General features: G+C 39.2%; 1 protein-coding gene across 1 annotated transcript; it reads right to left on the bottom strand.

Moving 5' to 3' along the window:
- Window positions 1–2580: 2580 nt before the first annotated feature.
- rorc (RAR-related orphan receptor C) lies at window positions 2581–22568 on the bottom strand. Its single transcript, XM_074683376.1, has 12 exons — window positions 21314–22568; window positions 16077–16106; window positions 7927–8012; window positions 7246–7387; window positions 6811–7152; window positions 6627–6728; window positions 6425–6546; window positions 5838–5970; window positions 5657–5764; window positions 5445–5555; window positions 4269–4378; window positions 2581–4167 (listed from the first exon to the last, which is right to left on the bottom strand). Exons 1-12 carry the CDS (start codon window positions 21363–21365, stop codon window positions 4003–4005), a joined length of 1503 nt encoding a protein of 500 aa, XP_074539477.1. The 5' UTR covers window positions 21366–22568; the 3' UTR covers window positions 2581–4002.
- Between the last annotated feature and the right edge of the window lie 1830 nt (window positions 22569–24398).

The raw sequence follows: 24398 nt of genomic DNA, 5'->3' as shown, positions 1-24398 counted from the left end.
TGTGTGCTGGGAAATTATCACCTTATATTAAAACGAGCGCATGAGTAAACATGATTCTTCAGGTCATTTTTTACGTCATTACTTTTTTAGCATTTGGGCTAATAACTTGTGTCTGTCTTAATAAAAGCTGCTTGTCACTCAAGGTATCGGCCGGTCATCAAAAATATCTGAAAAGATGATACTTTCTTAAGATACATACATTTGTCACGAAGGGACAATTACCATGTCGCAGCACTGACGTCACGATTTGGGCAGTTACCCGGATGTGCGGCCACATTGGAGGGACACGAAGGTAAATAGAGCGGCAGTCTCTAAGCCTTATCGCTAACAACTGTGAAAACAAAACGCACGGAGCAGACCAAAAACGTATCGTGAAGGACTCGGCCAGTAAGAAAAAGAGATATTAAAAAAAAAAAATACACCTAATGAGCGAAAGAGACCCATACGAGGAGTTAGCATCTTTATCATCATCAACCCAAAGGTATGAAAACAGATGTTACTGCTATATTTTGCATGTGGAGGGGTCCATGAAATAAACCGTATATTTATATATTTCTTGTGGGAGAGGCACACTGTCCGGCACTTTAATAAAACCCCTGGAAGACATGAGTTTTACTCACGTGCTATTTATTGCCGCGAGTGACCTCCTAAAGTTATAGTCTATCAACTTTTACTGAAGTGTTACTTTAAGATGCTATGGGCTGAGAACATGACCTACCTGACAGGAAAAGCTGTAAACAGGCTTCAATGTTGAGTTCAATGACAGATTATTGCCTTGCTAACCCTCACGGAGCTTAGTAGCCACAATGTTCTCTTTTCTTCGGACAATTGTTTGCACTCCTCACCCCGATTTGTGTTTTTTTCCCATTTTGTGCAACAATAACCCTGTTACAACAAAACAACTAAAATATTTTAGTAGTACTTAAATAGTTACATAGTACTTAAATAATTTTATACACCTACAGGAAGGCTCAGTTTCTAATGATTCTGGCGCCCCCTTTGACAATGTGTGCCTCTATGATCTGTGAATGTGACACAACTTTGTCATTAGAAATGCAAAAAGGAGTCAATTTTAATTTTTGTTTATTTATTTCTTAAATCCTGGAAGCATCTCGGTGTGTTACAGAATGAAAATACTATAATTTCCCATAAATTCCATTTTTCAAATGACATTTAACTTTTTTATTGACCACTGGTTTGGTATTGATTTTCTATAGGGTTATTGGATGTTTCAGGTTTGAAAAGAATAAAACAATTTTTGATCCGGTCAGCAGTAAAACCAGCAAACAGGATAAAAAGATTAAGTTTTAATTCTTCATATAAATGACTCAACACTAAAATGATCTTGTATTTTTCCCTTGGTCAGATGTTTCATGTCATACCTCCATGTTTCTTGATAGCTCGAATTTGAAAGGCCTTAAATTCCTTGTTATCGCCTGAGACTTTCAGTTCAGGGTCATCACAGCCTTCAAGATTTCAGTTTGAAACTGACTGTGACCTCCGTACAAACTCTCCCACTATGCACTTGTAAAAAAGCCAAATCAAAGTGAAGAAGAACTCCCTGTGCAGCTCTGTTTTAATGTGTGCCACAGCTTAAACTTGAGGGATTATCCTGCCTTTAGCTGCTCTGCCTTCAGCTCTTTCCCATCATATACAGGAGATATCAGGAGGATCAAAGTTTTCTGTTGGTGGCTGTAAGTAATGGGGGTCCGGAAACTGTACAGAAATCTCCCAGAGAGATCAGAGAATTGCAAACAAACCCAGACAAGGCTGTTATACACTCCCTCCCTGGGAAAAAAATCCAACATTGGTCATAAAAGTTTTTAGAAGATTCAGACTGTTGAAAAATATTGTGCAGTGTTTGAGCTAGCACAGTGCGTGTTTAGGTCTCAAAGTTTTATTGGTCCAGGAAAGGAGAAGTGCCTTAGCGCATAGGAAAAAAATGAGGAGACCACAGGAGGGAAATTAAAGTATGAGTCCTTGGATCACTGTGGGTGTAGTAGCTGCCACCATAAACTGGGTGAAAACGAACTGTTTACCTCTTCCAGAGACAAACTAAAAAACACTGCGTTTAGAAAGGTGCTTTTAAGCAAAACAACCAAGAACATGAGAGGACAAGTACACAGCATTAAGTATACGGTCGATGTGGCCTTTTGTCAGAAAAATTGCTCAATTTACCACATCCAACTGAGTCACAGTCTTTATACTTTTTTCTTAATTTGGTTAGCAACAGTTTGTATATACAACAACCAAAAGTCAACTTCCCACTGAGAGTCTGCTTAGTGATCCACTATGACTAATATATCCTCTGAGTGAAATCCTCCAGCTTCTGCTCTACAGTATGTTTGTGCTGTTTGTCCGAAGAGTGATGAATTATCTTTATCATGTTGTAAAAAGAGTTTGTTTTGTTATGTTCAGAATTTTTCTTATCAGAGCAAAACCGTAGCTTGTCCTTGTCTCACACAAGTGTTTATATATTTCACAAAAAGACCAGTTCAGCCCCACATCTGCTCTGTGTTACAGCCTCAGCAGTTTATTAAAAGTTTATATAGAGTTATCTTTACAATAACCAAAGAGGACTACATCCAGGCATACAGAACTTAATGCTGAAAGCTCTCAACATTTCCTCTTCACTCATTGCTTTTACTCAAAGTCACATCATCAATAAAATACATATGCAAGTAACCTGGGGGAAAAAAAGGAAAGTTAGCTCACAGACATTTCTACTGTATCTCCTTATTTTTTCTACATTTAATGCAACATCTTTTCAAAAGCTCAACTTATACAAAAGCCTGTAAGATTTAATTCAAACACAAGGAGAACATTTGATGAAGCTTTGAGGAACTTTTCAGCTGATCTGTAACAACATCCACCTGAGGAGAAACATTTCTCGGGAGAAAAACTGAATATGAAACCTGCTTCTTCACCCCTGTTTGGACAATTCCTTACTGTGGTTACTACAGCAAGGAGGAGCAGGACATTGTCTACAGGCATTTGAAGAATCTGTCTAATGTTTGGCCTTCAAACATCAACATACTGACATGGAATAATGCAATAAAAATGTTAAGTAGGTGAAGTACGTTGTTTCTCATTCTAAGCAACTTGTTGTGACTGCACCATAAGAGATAAGCCTCATCAGATTCCCCATTTATAAAAGTATTTCAGCCACAAAAACGTGTATTTAACTAGAAATCTTCTGAGCGGGGACACCCAGAAAATCGGGGGGGGGGGGCTTTAACAGAAACACAATAACAGAATGTATGTTTATTCGTGGTCCCATATGCTTTCTTAAAAGATGTGACAAAACAGAGAGAATCACTTCGAAAGAGTAATTTCCTGCTGAAATAGACTTTTTCAAAAGAGAAGTGGACAAGAAGAATTCATCTCTTCATGCACGTCTGAGTTTTGAGGACATGTTGAGCAACAGAAGAGAAGTAGATTGTGTAATTTGATGATGCTATGAAACTGGGTCAGCATCTCAAGAAGAACTGCTGAATGAGCTGCAATGATTGTGATTCATGTTCAAATTGTTTTATGTTATTTTTTTTCTGAAGTCATGTGCATTACTTAAGGGATAACTGCAGTCCCTTCAAAACGACCTTTTAACCTAAGAAAGTCAGTACACACCACTTTTATACTGTTTAATAGATTTTCGGCTTTTTGTTGAGAGTGGCCTGCGTTGAATCTGTGAACCCATCATGTCACACTATGTCAGCCGCAAAAGGAAAGAATCAAAATCCTGAGCAAAAATCGATCCCACCAAAGACGTACCACCAGGGAACAATGAAAAATGTTCCAGAGGAATCAAAACAATTTTCAGCTATAAAAGTATTGATATTAAAGTTCATCACAGTCTATGAAAGACTCTCCTTAATGTCAAGTCATACTAAACACACTATAATTACCGAGCTATTCTCATTTATGTTCTTTGTTGAAAAAAATAGATTCTGTCAAGAGGGAAAGGATGAGACTTAGAATAATGTGTGAGTCTGAAGTGAATCCTCAGTGACTGGTCCCTTGCAGGAGCTCATGCTCAGAGGCAAACAGCTCTTTGTAGAGAGGAGGAAACAGAGTGTGAGCAGTGAGCGGGTACCGCAGACTGAACCAGCGCAGCTTCTCCATGTGCAGGCTGCACAGTGAACGCAACACCGCCATCCTCTGGTACAGCTGCAGAGAGTCAATGACAGGGAGAGGAACATGCATGATGAATGATAACGTGGCTTTAGAGGACTGAAGCCAGAGTGTCTGATCTGTGCTGTGACACAAACCTTGTGCATTAGATTTTCTTGGTTGTCACGGTGAAGGATGTGTGTGAGTCCTAATTCCACACTTTTCTGCACTCGCTGAACCCTGCCTTTGTCCTCGAGACAGGGGCGGTCTGCAGGGAGAAAAAACCAGACAAATGTTTTTTTTAAGTTTATAATTCAGCATTAACTTAATCCCTGAATGTTGTGAGTGTGAAAAGTCCTGTGTGTTCTAAAAAGTACAATAATGTCATGTCTATAAACAGCCTCTGGGAGGCACTGAGACTATCTGTTTAAAACAAAGGAGAAGGTGTAACTAAGACCATTGTTATGTGTCACTTGGTATCTAATTTCAACTTAAACTGAAAGGTTAAAATTGTCTTAAAAGGTGAACATTAACAGAACTTCTTGGTGACAAACACTGATAAAAAAAACTACGGTATTCAGCAGGATCTATCCTTAAGTACTATGAAATGTCAAAATAAAAGCAGGATTGTTCCTGGGGACCAAAAATGCATAGAGGTGGGCTGAGCCTTTTAAGGAAAGTCCTGGTGAAGGTAGGGACCAGCCAGAAGTCATTTCAGAAAGAGGATAAAGAATTTCAGATTAAGACTTACTTTCTGCGAGTTGGGTTTTGTTTACAATCTGACAGTCAAATTATGATGCTTTTCTGCACGTTTCCGTTAAGTTACAGGCAGAATGGAGCACTACCGATAGAAACTGTGGGGGCACTGTTACTGTCACTGCTCAATACATAGCTCTAGTGAGACACAAAGAAGAAATAACAATGGCAGAACTTTTTTGATGTATTCAGCAGCCTTACCGACAACTGCCTCATCAGTGCTGCCCCTGTTTTATCTTTTATGCGAAAGATACATTAGCAATACCTCCTCCACAGTTTGTTGTCGTTTTAAACTCTAGACTCATAGACTCTGGGCTGCGCTGCCCTCCTGGTGGATGTGTTGGTTAACAACAATGCCAACATAAAGGGTGCAAGGATTGTTTGAAAAGGACGTATACATTTTCAAGCGTTAGGGTAGTATAGACGGGCCTTTCAAAAAAATAAAAGGAGCTACATCTCATACATGAGTGCCAGGATTGCATTTCAGTAGTTGTGTCGTGCCTGCATTGATGTCTTTTGATATTTCAAAACAGAAGGATAAAACGTATCACAGCTGATGACAGGTAAGTCGATCTTACCTGCGTTGATCAGCACCAGAGCACTGAAAAGAGCGATCTGCTGCTCAGTGAGTTTCAGAGCACACATGCCATGAGCGAAGTCAAACACTGCTGTGATTAAATCTCCACAAGCTGTCAGAAAAGAAACCACATAGTATTGATAAAACTAGCAAAACAATCCATGGTGCTCATTGTATAAGAAGCTAAGTGTGCAGGGATGAGAAAACCCTTACCCAAGGACTTAAAGACTTCAGTGCCAGCAAATTTCCCATCAAAGAAGACGGTGTTGTTCTCTGTGTTGAAGGAGCGACTCATCCTAACCAGAACCACCTCCATGGAACCTGAGGTGACAAACAGGGTCAGGTAAAAGACAAGTTTCACACATTTTAACACTGTGACTGAAGGTAAACTCACCAGTCTTCAGGAGAGCTATCTGATCGTTCTGGCTCAGCATTCGGAAACCTGGGATGTGTTTCGCAAACTCCACCACAAACTGCACGGCATCTGTTAGCCGTATAGCACAGTGCTGCCACATCTCATCCACCGACTAGAGTAAGGATAACAATATGTAGAGTGTATTTATTTTTATGACATGATTTGGTGATGAATCATTCAAATCAGTAAAAAAGGACTTGGTTTATTTTTCACGACACAAACAACTCTCTTTTTCCTTTAATTTAGCTCTAAAAACTTCTTACTCCAGTCATAAAATCCTTTTCTACCTGTGCTGCTTAAAAGTGGCTTAAAGAGGCTCAATAAAGTCATTAACCTTCATTTAGACATTGTTTTTGATCCTCTGTGATCAAAGCGAGAAGACAGACAGACAGGGGAATTGATTTAACAACTCTCAGTTTTCTGTTTGATGAATCAAAAGTTGCCTCAGATTTGAAACATCTGAAAAAGCACCTTTTGATTTAAGGTCACACAAAGTGACTATAAGTCTTGTCTAGGAGCCACAAAATAAGTAATCATCATAATCATAATCATCATCATCGCTGTACTTTGTTCTGGTAGGACTGGATCTCCTCCCTGCTGAACAGCTTCCATCTGAGAGTCTGCAGCTCCTCCACTCTGTACTGGCTGGTCTCTCTGTGGGCACGCACAATGCTGGCACACAGCTCATCTGAAAGTGAAAATAAATACTCACACAAAGTCTAAATAACAGCTTAACTAATGTGGAGTAGTCCTCTGCTGTTTGCTCACCGATGTTTCTCAGAGAGTGAGGATAGAGGCTGTACTGGTCCTCCAGAGGGCTGTAGGGATGGATGGCCATCAGATCACTCGACGACTGTCTGGAGTTAAATCCTACATCATCAGTTAGAGAAAACAGATATGTTGAATAAGCAGAAGTGGATGCAAAGATGTGCAGCTTGTTTGAATGGCTCACCTCTTAAGTCGGGGTGTCCACTGGTGTCCCCTCTCCCCTGGGCTCTTGATACTGGAGAGACAGAGGAGCCTCGGTACATCATTGCTGTCGCCTGCGCCTCATTTGGGGAGCACACCAGGTAAGGGTGAACATCAGCGGTATAGGACAGAAGCTCTGCATCCCCGCCAAAGGGATAAGCCATGGGCTGAAGGATGGACAGTTCTTGGCGGAGCTTGGTGGTGGAGAACAGTACGGACTGGGTGTCTCCCTGAAGCTGCTGCTGTTGCTGCTGCTGTCGGTGCCGCTCCACTTCAGCAATCAGAGAGTCCCGCTGACGCTTTGACATCCGACCAAACTTCACCGCTGGGGAGGGTGAACAGAAGCACGTGAACATAAAGAAGAGCTCTACTTGAGGAGTTGACGTAGTCTGTCTGTATGGTTGTGTTTGTGTCTCACCATCTCTGCTCATGCCTTGTGCCAAGCACTTCTGCAGACGGCAGTGTTGGCAGCGGTTGCGACTGGCCCGGTCAATCTGACAGTTGCTCTGCCTTGAGCAGGAGTAAGATACAGTGGGAAGCTGACTACGCCGGAAAAATCCCTGAGGAATGAAACCCCGGTGTTTAAATGTTGAGGTAGACAGCAGTATTGATATTCATCATTTGACTGAGAAACATTTTTTACAAATATCATGTGAAAGACTTTGAAGTTGTAACCAATGTGTGAGGCTAATGTTAAACTTTGAAGGTCAAACATAAGTATCTATGATACCACTGTCTCTGTTTACAAAGACAGTGTTGACTCATTAGATGAAATTATACAAAAAAAATCTGATATCAAATGATACTGGCTACTCATTTTGTTTCATTTTGTTGAGGATAAGTAGTTAGAAATTTTGGAAAGCCTTGTTTATTTTCTGTTTGTTGACAAGTTACATTACAGTGTAACTGGCCTCACTCCAGCAACAACAAGTAATTAACACTCCATATTCTGTTATTCCACAACATGTTGTAATGATGCTCACAGACTCTATTAAAACTAACAAAATAAAACATGTGAACAAATTAGTGAGCTTTGATGGAGTGCACAGAGTTAGGTCAAAGCAGTGATCCTCTAATGGGGGTACGTGGGAGGTCTCACCTTGCAGCCCTCACAGGTGATGACTCCATAATGCACTCCAGAGGACTTATCCCCACAGATCTTGCAGGGGATAACTTCAATCTGGGCTGCACAAACACAGAAAGTACATTTTTAAGTCAACGGCAGTTAAACTTTCCTTGAAAAGCAACTTTTTATTATCCAGCCAAGTAGGTTATGTAAAGGCAGAGGGTAGGGGTGTCAGGTGTTGCATTCAATAGTGGATCCTATGAAGTTGATGCTGTGCTGGGGCTTTATTCAATGGTCTGTTGAGATACACTTCTCCTGGAATCTTTGAGTGAATTTTACTCACTCGCCATATTCTGAAAATGCATTGAGCTGTTGTTTGAGATCATATTTTTTGACAATTTATCAGGATTAAGTAGTGTGAACAGACTTGGCCATCACAACCATCAAAGCTGGTTTCTGTTTATATGCAGATGACTGCACAATTTCACCCCAAGAAGTCAAACGTTGAATGATTCCCACTGTGAGAACTAAAGTCTGCTGCTGGACTTCCCCTTCAAAATCATTCAGTAGTTGTGTGACCAGAGCACACCAAAGGTATTTTCCTCTCAATAACTTCTTGCCTATATAAAAATGAACAAAATAACACAGAATACAACAAAGAGTCCAACAAAGAGGACGTGGAATATTTTCAAATGGAGAAAGGCGGAGAGAACAAAGGTGTCAACCTCAGAGTTCTTTCAAGTGGTTGACTGGCTTGTCTCTCACTCTGACTGTCCCTCTTTCATGTCATCTCTTTCTTTGTGAATCCTTCTCTATCTCGCTCACAAAGGACAGGGCTGCCAGTAATGTACTCTCTCCTTCATCACTGCCAGTAACGGCCATCCCCCTCCCACCCCCACCCCCCCATGCCCCTGATCTGTCTAAGCTCTCACACCCCCGGCTCTCTGCTACTTATGATTATTGTGAGAATCAGATGTCATTAAACTGATTTAAGTAACACAAATGTAAGTGGGGAAAAAAAAGTCTTGTAACAGGTGTAAACAAATTTCAAATATGCAGTTAAAAAAATAAAATTTTAAGAACTTACCTTGAAACTAAATTTAACTCGCGTTATCTAGCATGACTAAAAAACACACATCCATGAAGCAGAGGACAGTGCAGCATTATTTCTTTAGCTTATCTTCACACCACTGTGTCTCTGCTTGCTATCTCTTCTCACCATCCTGAAATGAAATGCAGAGACTGCACGATCCTGTTCCGCTACACAAGCTCAAGACAAGCCTGCGTACTGATGTTTATATACAGTAGTGTTCGTTTCCGTGCAGAACTGTGTCAGATTTTGTTGCAAGTGTGTGTTAGTGTGTCAGTGTGTGCCCTCTTTATCTAATGCCACGGGGACCACCCTGGGACCGACAGTGTCAGATGAAATGCACTTTTCAAAGAGTTGAAAACATGATGTGCATGAGGATATGGAGGGAATCACTGCACTGCTGATGAGGCTGCTGTTTGTAAAGATGAGTGGTTTAACGCCAAGATTTCTCATGATGTGATGAGATCTTTGGAGATATAGACTATAATCAGGCATGTCTGTGAGTGTTTTGGACAAAGTGTACATACGGGGTCTCTGTTCTTCACTATTTCATTTCTGATTGTCAACCTCAAAAAACAGGAAATCCACCATGACCCACAACCTTTCACTGTTCATACGCACAAGCACTCACATCAACTGAGACTGCACTCACATACACCAAACTTTCAATGGTGATTTTCCATGCAACAATTTCTCTGACAGTTCTCATCTTATATTTATGAATGCATTAGACTCAAACTCCCAGACTGTTTTAGAACTTAGAAACAAACCAACATGCTTTTCAAGATCTTGGAGTTTGAGATATTAATATTGAGAAGTGTGGATAAATTCAGCAGCAAATGTAATCACTGAGGATCTGTCACCTGCTCTCGTTTGATATTTTTTTCTTTTCTTTTTGCCATGCCTTGTAATCTTGACCACAGAGCAGAGACCTATCAAAACCATAATCTGCTGGTTAGTGAATATGTGAGTGCAAGGAAAATTAAGGCAAAGAAATTAGACTTGTTTGTTTCTTCTATTCTGTCTTGTTTTATATATGTATAAAAAGAGGCATTGTCTGGATGGCAGCATAATGTTGCTCCAAAGCCCATATAAACCGTATTGTTCAGCATTAATAGTCACCTATGTGTAAGCTGGTAGCGGTTGGTCCCTCTCATCTTTAGAGCAGACGATGATTCCCAAATATGAAGTCAAGTTCTGATTCATCTGAGCACAAAACTGTTTTCACCTCAGCCTCTCCTCATGGCTCAGGCCCAGAGAAGTCTACAGTGTTACTATATCACCTGTTTCCTGTGTGCACGGTACAGTTTTAACCTGCATTTGTGAATGCAGCAACGACCTGCATTCACAATAACTGGTTCCTGGAAGGGATTTTGAGCCCATGCAGCAATTTCCACAGAAGAGTCACGTCTGTTTTTACTGTAATGTTCTTCGTTAGGTCTAGTCATCTTCATGATTATCAGAGGTTAACTAGGTACTAATATTTCCATGATTGTAGTCCTGGACTACAGGTTGATGGCACCTACTATCCTGTTTAAAACAAGCACAGATGGCATTCAGTAGACCGATCGTAACACAGTTCAATATGGCTTATTATGATTTTCAAATGGAAAAGAAGATTTTTAACTTTTTATCTTAATCTTGAGCTTGTGACTGGTCTGCCAGTCCAATGTTTCAAAAGAGGGTTCAAATGATTTGAAACCCATCAAAAACTTTTTCAAATCACTGTTTTTATGCAGAGTCCCTACTTATATTGGAAACAGCTGAATAGTTCTTGTTGTAAATTTTTCCTTTTTTTAACAAATGAATAAAAGACACATTGCATCATTAGTTAATACATTTTTTCATTGTACCAACTCTTGGATCCGATGTGTTTCAACACTCAGTCATCAATCAGCCCTTTTGTCACAGTAAAAAAAATAAAATAAATAAATACTGAGAAAGTATTGAGACAACTCCTTAGAACCTCCAAAACGTTAACATTTAAAGAGATACACTGAGCATGAGATGAGTTGAAAATGTGACGAGGTATAAGCTGAGTGAATGTGCAGTGATGGAAATGTTATAGCTCATACATCAAATAAAAGCGTACCACCTCCCACACTTCCGCACAAAAAGAATCAAAGACACAACCAAAAAAAAAGCTTTTCAATCAGTATGCAGAGCTATCAATGACTTACACCCTGCCATTCAAAAACACATTTGTCAGTGTCGTTGCACAGACTGTGGCGCAACAGCTTCTGTTAAACAGCAGAGAGAAATCCTGAAACATTTACAGCTGTAGAGAGTTATAACTTCCTACACTGAATACTGGGTAACAATAACCTTTAAAACTATGGTTTTCAGAAAAAGTAAAGAGTATTTTTAGGGTTTAAAGTATCAAATATATAGATGTAGAAAAAAAGTCACAGATGAGAGCATAAAATGTAATTATACATTAATAAACACTCAGAAACGAAGAAACCAAAAGGGTTGGAGCTCCAGATTTTGGCCCACACACAATTCCGTATATGTGTGTGTGTGTGTGTGTGTGTGTGTGTGTGTGTGTGTGTGTGTGTGTGTGTGTGTGTGTGTGTGTGTGTGTGTGTGTGCGTGTGTGTGAGTAGGAAGGTTTAGGAGGGGCTGGTAAAGACTCCTACTCAACGCACCACTGTCTAAAATCTCACTGTCAGCAGTCTATTCTTTGCACTGTAAACGGACAAAAAACCTCAACTTTCCTTTGACGGAAGCTTACCTTTAGTATACACGCAAGCAACAGAGCAATCAAAGAGTGTACATACAAACACACACACACACACACACACACACACACACACACACACACACACACACACACACACACACACACACACACACACACTTGCACGCACACAAATTTACAACACATGTTCCTCACTTAAGCCAATAGGTCTTAAAACACTGACAAATCTTCTTATAACATGTTATTATCCTCATATTAAGAGAGATAAACACATTTTATGATACTTATATTTATGTACATCCTAAAAAATTAAAAAGAAAAAATCATAAACTGTTTTAATCATAAATATTTTTGCTTGTGTCTCAGTCTTCTGTGGAGCTAAGATACTTTGATAAGATAAATGTATCTTTTGCTGGGATTTAAACTGAAATTGTCCTTTAAAAAATGTCCCAAAGCAGGCCACACGATTCAGAGATGTTTTTAAAAGACTTAACTTCATGTTGCAAACAACTGACGCATTACTGTCAACAGAACTCTTCATTAAGGCCATTATCAACAGGCGCCTGCATACTTAGTTTGTCGATCAATTCATTAAGAGGATCATTCACCTTACATGTTCGGGCCGCTGGCGCTGATGAGGATCTGTGAAGATCACGTTGTGTGTATATGAATAAAAAATATATTTATTTACATGAAAAAATACTCAAAACAAAACCTTTTTTCCTTTTATGTCACAAGAAATTGATTTCTTTGAAGATTAAGATCTACCATTGGGCAGAGATAGAAATCATCTGTAATAACAAAAAAAAAGAGACTGGGAAATACACCTGGGAAAATAAATCTTACAACCCAAAATAAATGAAGGTAAATTAAAAAAGCAAAGTAATAAAAATGAATTGGGGAAAAAAAAAGTGTTAAGGTTATTGATGACCAGCTAAATATATTGAGTTGTAACACATTTATAAATATGCAAACAACAGGATGTAAAAATGTACACCTGGTAGTTACACACTCCTCCACAACTAAGCTACATTCATTCATTAACTCCGTGAGAAAGATACCAACACTGATGTGTCTGAGAAAAATAGAAATGATCAAAGCTGAACTCAACACAAATTAACATGTTTTACTTTGAAGTGCAGCCTGAGTTAGGGGATATTTGAAAGAGGGAATATTTTGACCAAAGTAAAGGATATGAATCAACTGTTGTGTTTCACCTACCATATTTTGAAGGGGGATGTGTCACCTGCGATTTTGACGTTAGCTTTGATCTTTAGAAAACCGCGTTTGCTGCTTTGGAAGTGCTGTTAGTTTCTGCACCCAGAGGAACAAGGAAATCCTCTGTGATAAAGAAACAGTTTATGAATCTACACAGGAATCCCCCAATTGCAGCAACAAAGAACCATTAGAGGTGAAGGTGTGCTTCATTCCTGATCCCACCTTTAGCGTCCAAGTTTAAGGAAAAAAAAATCATAAACTAAGTCGTATGTTTCTCATGCTGTTATGTGCACAGTATCCACACACAGCTGCAGGTGTGAGAGGTGTTACATTTCAGCTGCATCTGACAAGCAGCTTTGTATGTGTCTGTCTGTGTGTGTGTGTGTGTGTGTGTGTGTGTGTGTGTGCGTGTGTGTGTGTGTGTGTGTGTGTGTGTGTGTGTGTGTGTGTGTGTGTGTGTGTGTGTGTGTGTGTGTGTGTGTGTGTTTGTGTGTTCTACTTGCAAAAGCTTCAACCTTGTACATGCATCTGTTTAAATTTAAGTTCTTTGTGTTGGCACATTTGTTTATCACTTTAATCACTACATTTTCACAGTTTTATCAGCATTTCCTCTGTATCTTGTCTACTGTGTGTGTGTTTGTGTGCATGTGTGTGTGATTGTGTGTGCGTGTGTGTGTGTGTGTGAGTGTGTGTGTAGTCAGTCCATTTAAACTGATGCATTGTGGTTGTGAAGCATCCTGTTTTCCTCTCTTTCACTCTTACATTGGTTAGAATTCAGTGGAAGTGCATATGCAAAAGAGTCAATTCTCAACTGTCACATTGTGACCAGGTCCTTTTTAAAACAGTTACAGTTTGAGCTTGTTAGTTTTTAAACTTTTTTTTTTTAATGACAAGAGTAACTTGCAGATCACCTGAAGTGTAAAAGGTTAAGGCACGCTCTCATTTATCTTTTATTTACTACACTCTATTTTCTGAATGCCGCTCAGCGTCTTGCACTTGGTGAGTGATACTGTACATGCAAGAGGAAGAGAGGGAAGAAAATATCAAGGCATGATTCAAATCTTGATTTCATCAAAGGAACTCAGAACTGAGTCAGCTCACCAAACCATCAAACTGAAACGTTAACCAGTGTAAATGTAGCAAGCAGCCGGCTCACAAGAGCTCTGTGGGGACATATTCAAGTTTCCAAACAAACAACAACTTTAAATGGCACAGCACAGGCGTATGCATGTAAGGCATCAGTGCAAAATATCATTGCTGCATTGAAGCTTTTATGATGACAAAAAAAAATCACAATATTTTACCTACCATAGTTACAAATGTAAACTTTAGCGTTATTGTGAAAGGGAAAGTAGGTTTTAATGTTTCCTCTGCAGTGTTGCATCAAAGTTGAAACCTTGATTTTAAATCTTAATAGCATGGCCTGATAAAGTTGTTGCATTTAAAGCCACAGGTGTGTAAGTTTGACTGACTTATTTTCAAAGTTATTTCAAATATTTGTTTAGTGTAAAAAAGATGCAAAATGCTGAGACATTACTAAACATAAAGAAAGATTATCAAATGTTTCGGGGCTCAGTCGTATTTCAAATAAATCAGCCCAGATGCAAAAGAAACTAATCAATGATGTAACCAATCGAACATAATTTCAAAGTGATGCCCACTCTTATGTTCACACAGACACACACATAAAGCTTCATCCCTACCTCGCATCATCCTCACTCCTCCACTCGTCTCAGACGCTTGTCCCACTTTCACAAACTTTCTGTGCCTCTCACTTTCTTCTATCACTCTTGTCTAATCTTTTTCCCTTTGTACTGTTTTTTTTTTTTGCTTGTCGCTTTGTGTGCCAGGTCAGGTGCTCTCTGAAGCTTTAGCACACACAGTGAGACTTTTTGAGTGACAAGTCACCGCCTCACCTTCCTTGTTAGCTTGCATGTTTGTGTGAGAGGGCGACGAGAGGGAGGGAGGAAAGGAGAGAGAAGGGGGGACTGTCCCCTGCTCCTTGTTAAGGTACTTTTCCCCCAAACCTTTGTTGTTATCAATCTCCCCCTCACTCTGCACCACGATTTAAAAAAAAAAAAAGCTTTATAGTGTCGTGGACCTTTGAGACTCCCCATTAAAATCTAAATCTAACTGTAATCAACAGGATTCATTCAACGATGCAGTTAAATCAAAGACTGAAACATCTCAGTAAGATGACATTTCTTTTGTTCTCTAACTTTAAATTTTAATTTCTGTTCAATTCAACCTTTCCTGTTTATGCTCATAATGCCCAGGGCTCTTTTCTGATGGTAAAAAAATCAATTTATATAGTGAAGCTTATTTTTATCTGTTGCTATAACTATCATAAAAAAGCGTTTTATAGTTAAGTTCAATTGTCACAAACTTCCAGTTTAGCAATTTGATACTTTTAATTAACAAAAGTAACAATACCATACTGTCTTATTTCTCTAAATAGCTCCTGTTTGCACAGTTTTTAGCAAGGAGACAGAAAAAAGCTTATCAGCACTTAAACAAATAAGGGTAAATCTGTTTATTTATATCAAATGAGCACTACAGATAGTCTCTTTTCTTTAGCTAGTTTTGATGTATTATGTAAAAGGATGCAGGGTTTCTTTTTTTAGTGAAATCTAAATTAACTTTTTACATTATTTTTTTCCCTTTTCCCTTTCTTTTTTAAGTCAAACTCAAAGGTAAATGATGTGTAACACAGCATTTCCATACTTGATTACTCCCCCAGGTGTGCTACAGTTGTGGTAGAAATTGTTAAACCAGAAAAGTTAAAATAAGACCTGATGTTATCACCGTCATCTGCATTCAGATGCCAAAGTGCAAAAACCAGAGTAGTTTTGTGTGAGTGTGTGTAAGTGGTGCATGTGTATGATGGTGTGTGTGTGTGTGTGTGTGAGTGTGTGTGTGTCAGGAGGGCAGCACAGGTGCACCACACACAGCACACATCGTGTTGCTAATGGCCCAACTGCACAGCATGTGTGTGTTTCTGCGTGTGTGTGTCTCTGCACAGGTGCGATCTTGTATGTTCACCAGCTATGAAGCAAACCACAGTGCATGCACAAATATCTAGCACAAACACAAGCAGTCATTACCACATACCAACTAAAACATGAACACACACTCATAAACACACACACATGCTGTAACTCATACAGAACTTACTCAAATGAGTCTTCTTGGACACGGCTCCTCCTGAGGAAGACACAGAGTTGTAAGTGAATCAAAGCTGTACGACACCAACCGTCAGAGCTTTTAAAAGTACTCAACCCAGATGCAAGTTTTTTTTCTTGCAGAGCTAGAAGAATACCATATACATTCAATATTTCAATTCTTCTATTTAAGAAGCTCAGCTGTTTCGTACTTCAGTGAGCAGGCTGAAGATACTTGCAGCTTCACCGTTTAATACACCTTCAAACTTGACTTCAGTTATCTGATGGCACCTCTCACTTTACACAACTAAAATCATCCCAGATTCGGGAATTAAAAAAATGCCTAAATTAAAAAATCAAGGTAATCAATAAGACCCCGACACATTTAGCAAAGGGTGCTTTTAATTTTGCCACCTTAGGTAGATTTATCCTCCTTTTCATCTTGTTCATTTCGACTACAGCATGTTTAGAAAATAATCAACACTACTGATGAAACCTGCATTGTTTACCTAAAAGTTTAACAATTATTTCATGGATAAAATTATTGTTATTTAAGAGTTAAAAATGCTGGAGTGAATTCAGATTCAACACAGGTATAGAGCTGCTAGAAAAATACTGAATTGATGTGCAACTGTACATCTTGTTTGTCCAATACATGAAGGCACTGTGGACAGATGAGACAACGTAATGAGAGCAGAGAGATCAAATGGAGGGACTTCTATCCAAACCTGTGCTTTTCTGCTTTGTTTAAGAGATTCTTGGGCACCCCATCCCCCATCCCCCACCCCACACCCCACACACACACACACACACACACGCACCGAGCAGATAAAGGCAGAGGAAAGTGGGTGTCTGTGAAGCAATAGGTCCTCTTTTTGTCTGCCTGTTTGACCACAATTGTGAGAAAGTCTAAGTTGCACTGCATGTGGGTAAATGCGTGGAAGGTTTGAGCCAGGGTGTTTATTTCTGGAGTTCGTGTGTGTCTGTGTGTGTCTGTGTGTGTCTGTGTGTGTGTGTGTGTGTAAGACAAAGAGGTTTAAAGACAGGGGAGATAAGCATCAATGGAAGACGTAGAGCTAGCCAGTCTTTGTCTAGCGCCTGATCAGGCCCTCTGTGGTTTCGACTGTTTTCCTCCCATCATCAAATCAGTTTTGCTTCATAAGCAGAAAGCATGGAATACAAGCAGCGTGGTGCACGCACGCTCGCTCGGAAAATGTAAAGAAATTTCACCGCTCACTGAGCAACTGCTCGAGGTGATTGCAAAACAAAATGTTAAAGAATCGTTTCAAAAGCTTAGAGATATTTTAGTCCCCATCATTAGCTTTTTTTTTTTTTAATTACAACGACACATTTGTTAATTTGAAAAAGAGCGTGAGTGCTATTCAGAATTTAAAATGTCAAACAATTTTGAAGGAAAAGCATTATCTAAGTCAGAAGAGTAGAGACTCAGTGTGCCTCTATTTATTCTTCAGTTAAACTAATTTAAAGCAGTGAGTAAAATGTATTAAGATCATCAGGTTTTTTAACTGGTGTACAAATGACTGCCCCCAGACTCAAAAGACCAAACAAAGCATCTGATTTTCTTCGATCACACACTTTTACAGCATGATTCAGGGACATAAAGTCGCCTGAAAAACACAGCATATCAGTCTCAGCCACAGTCATAGCTGAGATGTGGTATTATTATTTTACTGAATGTGTGCATTATAAAAGATTGGTCAGTAGTGGAAACACACTATGTAATGCATTGACTAAAGTTGCTTCTGTATCAACACAATTTACATGACACAAACACAAACACACACACACACACACACACACACACACACACATACAAAGTAAATCATTATTAAAATGTCACTGACATTAATAAAACTCATCAGTCAAAACCTCACTAACATCTCAATACGCTGACATCGAAGGCTGCTGAAGTGACAGTTGCTCTGTTACATAATGTCAATACAGCGCACTGAATCCAGAGAGAAGTACCAGAGCTTAAAAACGATTACTAACACTAATGTAACGTAAGAGTGGATGACTTTCTTATTTTCCTTTTTTGTGCTCTCAAACCTTAAGTTGACATTACTGGCAATGCTGTGCCCACACAACTTTACTACAGCCTCACACTTCTGATGTAACTCTTATAGAGGACACTGGTGGTCAGTGGAGTGAGAGATTGGGGGAAACTTTTATCAAATAAAAAGTTAAAATAGCAGCGAGAATAAAGTGTCTGGGTGTGACACAAAAAGATCGAATTTAAGTCTTACTGTCACTGAAAAACAACAATTTTGTCTCTGGCTAAAGAAGTACAACTGATTCGACAAAGTTGCAAAATATACTCACAGGAGAGACTCAATGGTTAGAAACGGCAGAGTTACTTTTGTCAGAACAAATAAAATGACTTGAAAAAGGCTGCCTTGTACTCAAGCTCTCAATTGACACTTTCTTAAATGGCTCGTTTTTCCTGTGTGGCTGTAAACTCAGTTGTTTACAAAGATGCTGTCTTAACCATTTTGTCTGGGAAACAGTCTTAAGCAAAGTTCTGATATTTTGAAAAGAATAAAAAAAATCATCATATTAAACAAAAATTGAGATGCTACTTGCAGCACAAAAGGCAGAACAACACGACACATGTAAAGATAGACACACGTGCCCACAACAGATCCCTGAGGACCGAAGAACATCCCTGACAGACTTTATCCATGATAAACTGATGACGAGTGTAATCTTAAAGGCATGAAGAAAAGCAATATGGAGCACTGACAGAGATACACACATGGCAATGGGAGAAAAATGAGAAGACACCCACACCAGCCACTAAAACCAAGACTTGTGGCCTCAAGAAGGGCCATCTCAGCAGAATGAAAACTGCAAGACAACACTGAAACTCCACTTTAACCAGACTGAAACACTGCTACAGCAGTTCCTGATAACTACCGTGGTTTTTTCTTGTTTTTTTTTTTTTTAACAAAGTCTTTCACCCTTCGACCTTTTTCTCCCCTTTAAGATTATTCAAAGTATCCCTCTTCACTCTGACACATGGTGTGATATTCTTTAAGTTTCATGCTGTTCCAGCTCGTTATCTCTCATTTATTTAAATTTTTTGCTTAAGTTTGAAGAATAGAAAAATTTGGTATATGCGTAAAAACTGTTTAAATTTTTCTTGGTTTCCACAGTATCTGACTTGGACCGAACCTGGACAGTGTTTTTGAAGAGGTTATCACAAAAATCTTTACGTGTGAGTCAGCTCCAGTCACAAAGTTCTTATTATCATTCAGGATTTGATATTAAAATAACTTCTGTACACTTATTTTGGATCCTTAAGTTCACATGTTTATTCAACTGCAGATTATTAAAGACATTTTTGAAAGGATGGAAACACTTTTAAGTATAAATGAGTGTGCTTTTAAATTACCTTTATCTCTATGAGACTACAATGAAATTCTTGCAATGACAGTTTAGCGTCATTAAATCATACTAGAGATGAAAAAGGTCAGATGTGGAATGAAATAGTCAGAGTACCTGTGATATCATCTGACTGATCTTTAATGTGGAAAGTTTTCACCATTTATGTTTGGTGGAAACTGTTTGGACACTGAGTAACTGAAAAACTAGTAAGTATACCAACACTGAAATACTAATACCAATAAGTTACCAAGGTTGTTTACTTTTTTTAGATGACTGGACGCTCACGGAAGTTTCATTAGTCCAAATAATAAATCTCAAAAATCTGGAAATTTCAGCCTCACAGCCGCGAAACAGACTGACAAAGACCTACAACATTCACACCATCAGAGACAAGAAATGTTTTTCTCTGTTTTTTTTTCTAATTATTATTTCATTTTATTTTATTTTGTTTTATTTCATTTTATCTTATTTTATTAAAATCTAAACTCTACACTACTTTTACTTATCTATGGCAAAGATTTTCACTGATATACAAATAAAAACAGGGCAAGATTCTTTGAAAGAATATAACACACACAAATGTGCAGGACAAAATCAGCAGAGAGATAATGGACCCCAATGTCCACAAGGGGCAGCATAATCAACATTAACTAAATGCTCATCACAGGAGCTTTAACTACACAGCTTTGTTTATTTAGAGTTCATGCTTAAAAAGACTGAAGAAGCTGGACTTTCAGCTTTAACAAAGTATTATTCGACTGTGGAGCTACAGCATTTTCGGGTTTTCACAGATGGTAAGAAAATTAGGGGTGCAGATGGTCTAACTGTCTGAATGGCCCAGGTTTGAATCCAGCCTGTGGCCTGTTGCCCCCGAGTTGTTCCCCCATTCTCACCATTTCCTACTCTTCCAGTTTTCCTCTCATCTCCAATCAAAGGGATAGAAAGCCTGACAAAATATCTTAAGAACTAAAAAAAGGAAATCAAATTTCATCTGGTTTTATATATTTTCACTCGAAACTTTATATCACATTAGCAGAATATAATAATAATGATAAAAGCAACATGTCTTTTCATCTGTGCTTTTTTTTATAACACTTACACATCACCCTCAAAAAACACAAGCTATTATAAAAAAACAAAGATTAAACTTTTATTATGACAGAAAAAAAAACTCTCCAAATTTCTGATGAACTGTCCATTTAACAAAGTGTTGTGAAGATTGTTTTACTATGATCCAGTAACGTTAAGTTGAGTTAGAGGTTAAAATAATACTCCTTCTTGCACTGTCTTTTCCATTTGGCTCTGCGTGTTGCTCTGTATCAAACTGTGATGTCATGCTATGAGAGCAGTTGGAAAGGTGTGCAGTGGGTTTCTGTGGCACAGGGACAAGATGTCTTAACCCCAGTGACTGCCAACAGTTTGATTATAGCAGCAGAGAGGCTTTGAATAGACAAGCATTGACCAAAAACAGAAGCATAAATAAGAACTAATCCCAAAGGATTACCCCGGCTTACTGTTATTCTTACCCACTCACAGCACTTTAACCACACCCCAGGGAGAGGGATGAGGAGGGTTACTGGGGTAAAGATGGATGAGAGCAGAAGGAAAGAAGATAAAAGTCATCAAAGTAAGAAACAAAGAGTAATGGAGTCAGTGGTGTCAGGGGAAAAGTGGACAGAGTGAGATAAAGAATAAGGGAGATGATAGGGTTACAGAATGGCATTGTGGGAAATAAGCTCTAAATGGGGGACAAGTGCTATTGCAAACACTGCAACTAAAAGTGAGTTTGAGAGTCTACATAAAACCACACCTGTGGCACCACTCAGTGTTGGATCCTCTTACCTGTTTTGAAGGGGATGTCGGTTTGAAGCACGTCATGCTCCTCATATTCCATAACTCCCCTGTCAAAACACTGGCCGGACCTACACACACACCCACCCCACACACACCCCTCTTTCGCACACAGTCATGCCACACAGAGAAACTATGTCAGCTATAGGTCAACTCTTTGCGACTCCACTTTGATGCAGATTCAGTAACTAAGCTCGTATCCTCCTACCTGTTGTTGTTGATGTTTTAGCGCCCGGGTCGGCGCAGGCATTTAAAAACATGCACTGCCATATCGCCTCCTTATCTCTTTACAGCAGCTCCAAGAAGTCAGTCTTCATCTTACTGTCCCAGAGTTTAGGCCTATCTCCTCGTCTTGTGTGGTTGTTTGGAAATAATCTAATTCCCCCCGAGGCAGCGGCAGCACAGAGGAGAGAGTGCAGCTGGACCGGCCGTGCGCCCCGGTCTCCCTCCCACCCCCCTCCGCGCGCTGTGCGCCCTGACTGTCCCGGGCTGGGGAGTTATGTCACCGGCTGTTACGTAATAGCAACGGATCGCGTTCTGCTTTGTAGTGCTCAGTTGAGAAATATAATCCCGTGTTGCTGCCATAAATTTTCGCCAGTCTAATTGAGAAACAACAGTTCATGGATAAGACGTTAAATTCTGGCGCAGGACTGGTCTTAAACTCCACAGCTTAATGGGATACTTTGACAAAATCCCTTTCTTCAGGCTGGCAGCATATTATTTTAGGTTGACAGTTTTAAATCAGTCTGGAAATATCTGCACGTGTAGAATAAACTGAGTTTCATTAAAAAAGAGTGAAAAAAACCACACTCCACTGCACTAAATGGGGAGGAAAAACATTCAAAACCTTATACGGCTGCTCCTGTATGTTAATGCGTCAATAATAGTCACATAAAGTATTGCAGGCCCTGTGAGGAGTTTTAAGATGATCATAACACAAATTCAAATTAAACGAGATGCTTTGTTGCTTATAAACTAAGGGAAATGAGCATGTCAGACCCCTATTCCCACTGTTTCAAGAAAGCATAGTTATGTCAGAAAACACAACCTAGGACTGTAAAGGATAAGGACGGCGGATCTTAGAGGTATCAGTCAGTACGTTTATGTAGCTACACGCAGCGGTCCCACAAAGGCCATAGCTTGATCGTAAAGTCACAGTGGGGGATATCCAGTTTTGCAGGTGTGTACATGCAGGAAAGAGACTTGGCCAAGAATGTCTCACTCCACTTGGATAGGTGGCGCTGTATTCATAAGGAAAGCTGTGGGTGTGACAGACTAGTTTTGAATCCTACATTCTAATGAGGATGATTGAAGCCATAGCTTTATATATTATATATGTATTAGTGTCATGGTTTGTTGTGTTAGAGCTTGAGGCCTTATTGTACATATGTAGCTGGGTTTTTTCAAAAACAAATATCCCCACCATTAGTTTTTAAAATACTTTTTTCCACACGGACAAGATTAGTATGGCTCGAAGCATGCCAAACCCATATTTGGTGGTCTTTTTGTAGAAATAAAACCCATGCCAGTCAATCAGAGTGAACCTCCATCATTTATCCATGACATTTTGAGAACCGAAAACTTCCCTTTGGCCAGAGTTTTAAGAAAATATATTTTTTAGTAAAACTGCAGTTTTGTGTGGTTGACATGCTTTAATGTATAAAAATATATGTGGTTTCCTGGCAACATGTGGAAATTGCCATAAACTGTAGGAGCGCAGTGACCCCATTGTTCATAGTGATCTACAGAGAAATGCCAGGTCCTACTGAATCCAACCACAGTCCAGTAGCAAACATATTATCTGGGTGTGTCAATCGACCTATGCTTTGTCCAGCCTTAGTCAGACTAGGCTGTTTACATGCATTTTAATAGTCCAAACTCAGTCAGACTAAGCTCATAGTCACATACACAGAATATCTAGATGACAGCGTTCCACTGTGTCAGTTGTTAATCTCATTTTTCAAATTTGATGTAGACCTCACAGACTGTATAACATATTGACATAGTCTCTGTGACATCACCAGTCTGTTCCTGATACAGAATAATGAAGTCAAGCATCGAAAGAAGCCATATTGGAGAAGCTGACTCAAGAGGTGGACCCGAGCCTTTTTTGAACCAGGCTGTAAATATTTTTTTAATTCTGGTTTCTGGTCTTTCTGCTGTCAGCCTCAAGCAGAAACTTGATGACCTGCAACTTTAAGCACTTCTGTATGGGCTTCATTTCATTAAACCAGATTTTTCTCCTTGGTAGATCTATATTCTCCCAAAAATTTACTTAGGATTTTTTTGACGTATGATTCTTTGCGGTAGTTGAATTTTTTTTTTTTTGCTGTTTTCGCTTTAACAGCTGGGTAGGGTTTAGATGATAATTTCATTAGCAAGTACTAATTATAAATGAACAAACCTTAAAGTTTTGAAAACATCCTTGTCACCTTAATTGTTTTGTCTACACTGCCACTTCTATCCAACCGACACCAAACACCCCAGGATCACAAATCGAACAAATAGATTTTTCTAATAAGCTCTGCAGGGTTATCTCTTTAGTTTTTATCTGAAAGAGTCAGGCCCTGAAGTTCAGCTACCTCAAACCCAACTTGACCACATGACTCTTCAGGGGAAAAGAAGAAAAAACTTTGCCACCCAACACGCACATACATAACCACACACATACACACAAATGCGCACCAAATAGATGGTGGAGGTTAAAGATGTGAGGGGCCCTGTGAAGACCACCTGGCCTGCAATGTGATTAGCCCATCTACTCAGAAACCACACATCAGACCAGACTGTGTGAGGACTCTAAATAGACAGTTCTCCTAACCAATATTTCAAATCACTTAGCAGCACCTGCCTACACTTATTTGCATGTGTGTTTTTTTAACACAGTGTGACATCAATCCACAGTGGAGAAAGTTATGCAAGTTGAAATTTTAAAATGTAAAGAGAGAAGCCATATAAAGCGTGAAATTAGTTTCATTATTCAAACATAGCCACTGACCCAAATTGAGCATAAAAAACAAAGTCACGTACATATCTTTTTTTTTATCTGAAAACACATTAAAATCAAATGGTCTTA

This window comes from Halichoeres trimaculatus, unplaced genomic scaffold (genome assembly GCF_033239565.1).
Source record: "Halichoeres trimaculatus isolate MK-OKI-2021-1 unplaced genomic scaffold, fHalTri1.1 fHalTri1_scaffold_12, whole genome shotgun sequence".
NCBI lineage: Eukaryota > Metazoa > Chordata > Actinopteri > Labriformes > Labridae > Halichoeres > Halichoeres trimaculatus.
The sequence above is the reverse complement of the archived record's forward strand: the minus strand, read 5'-3'. Positions and strand labels throughout refer to the sequence as shown.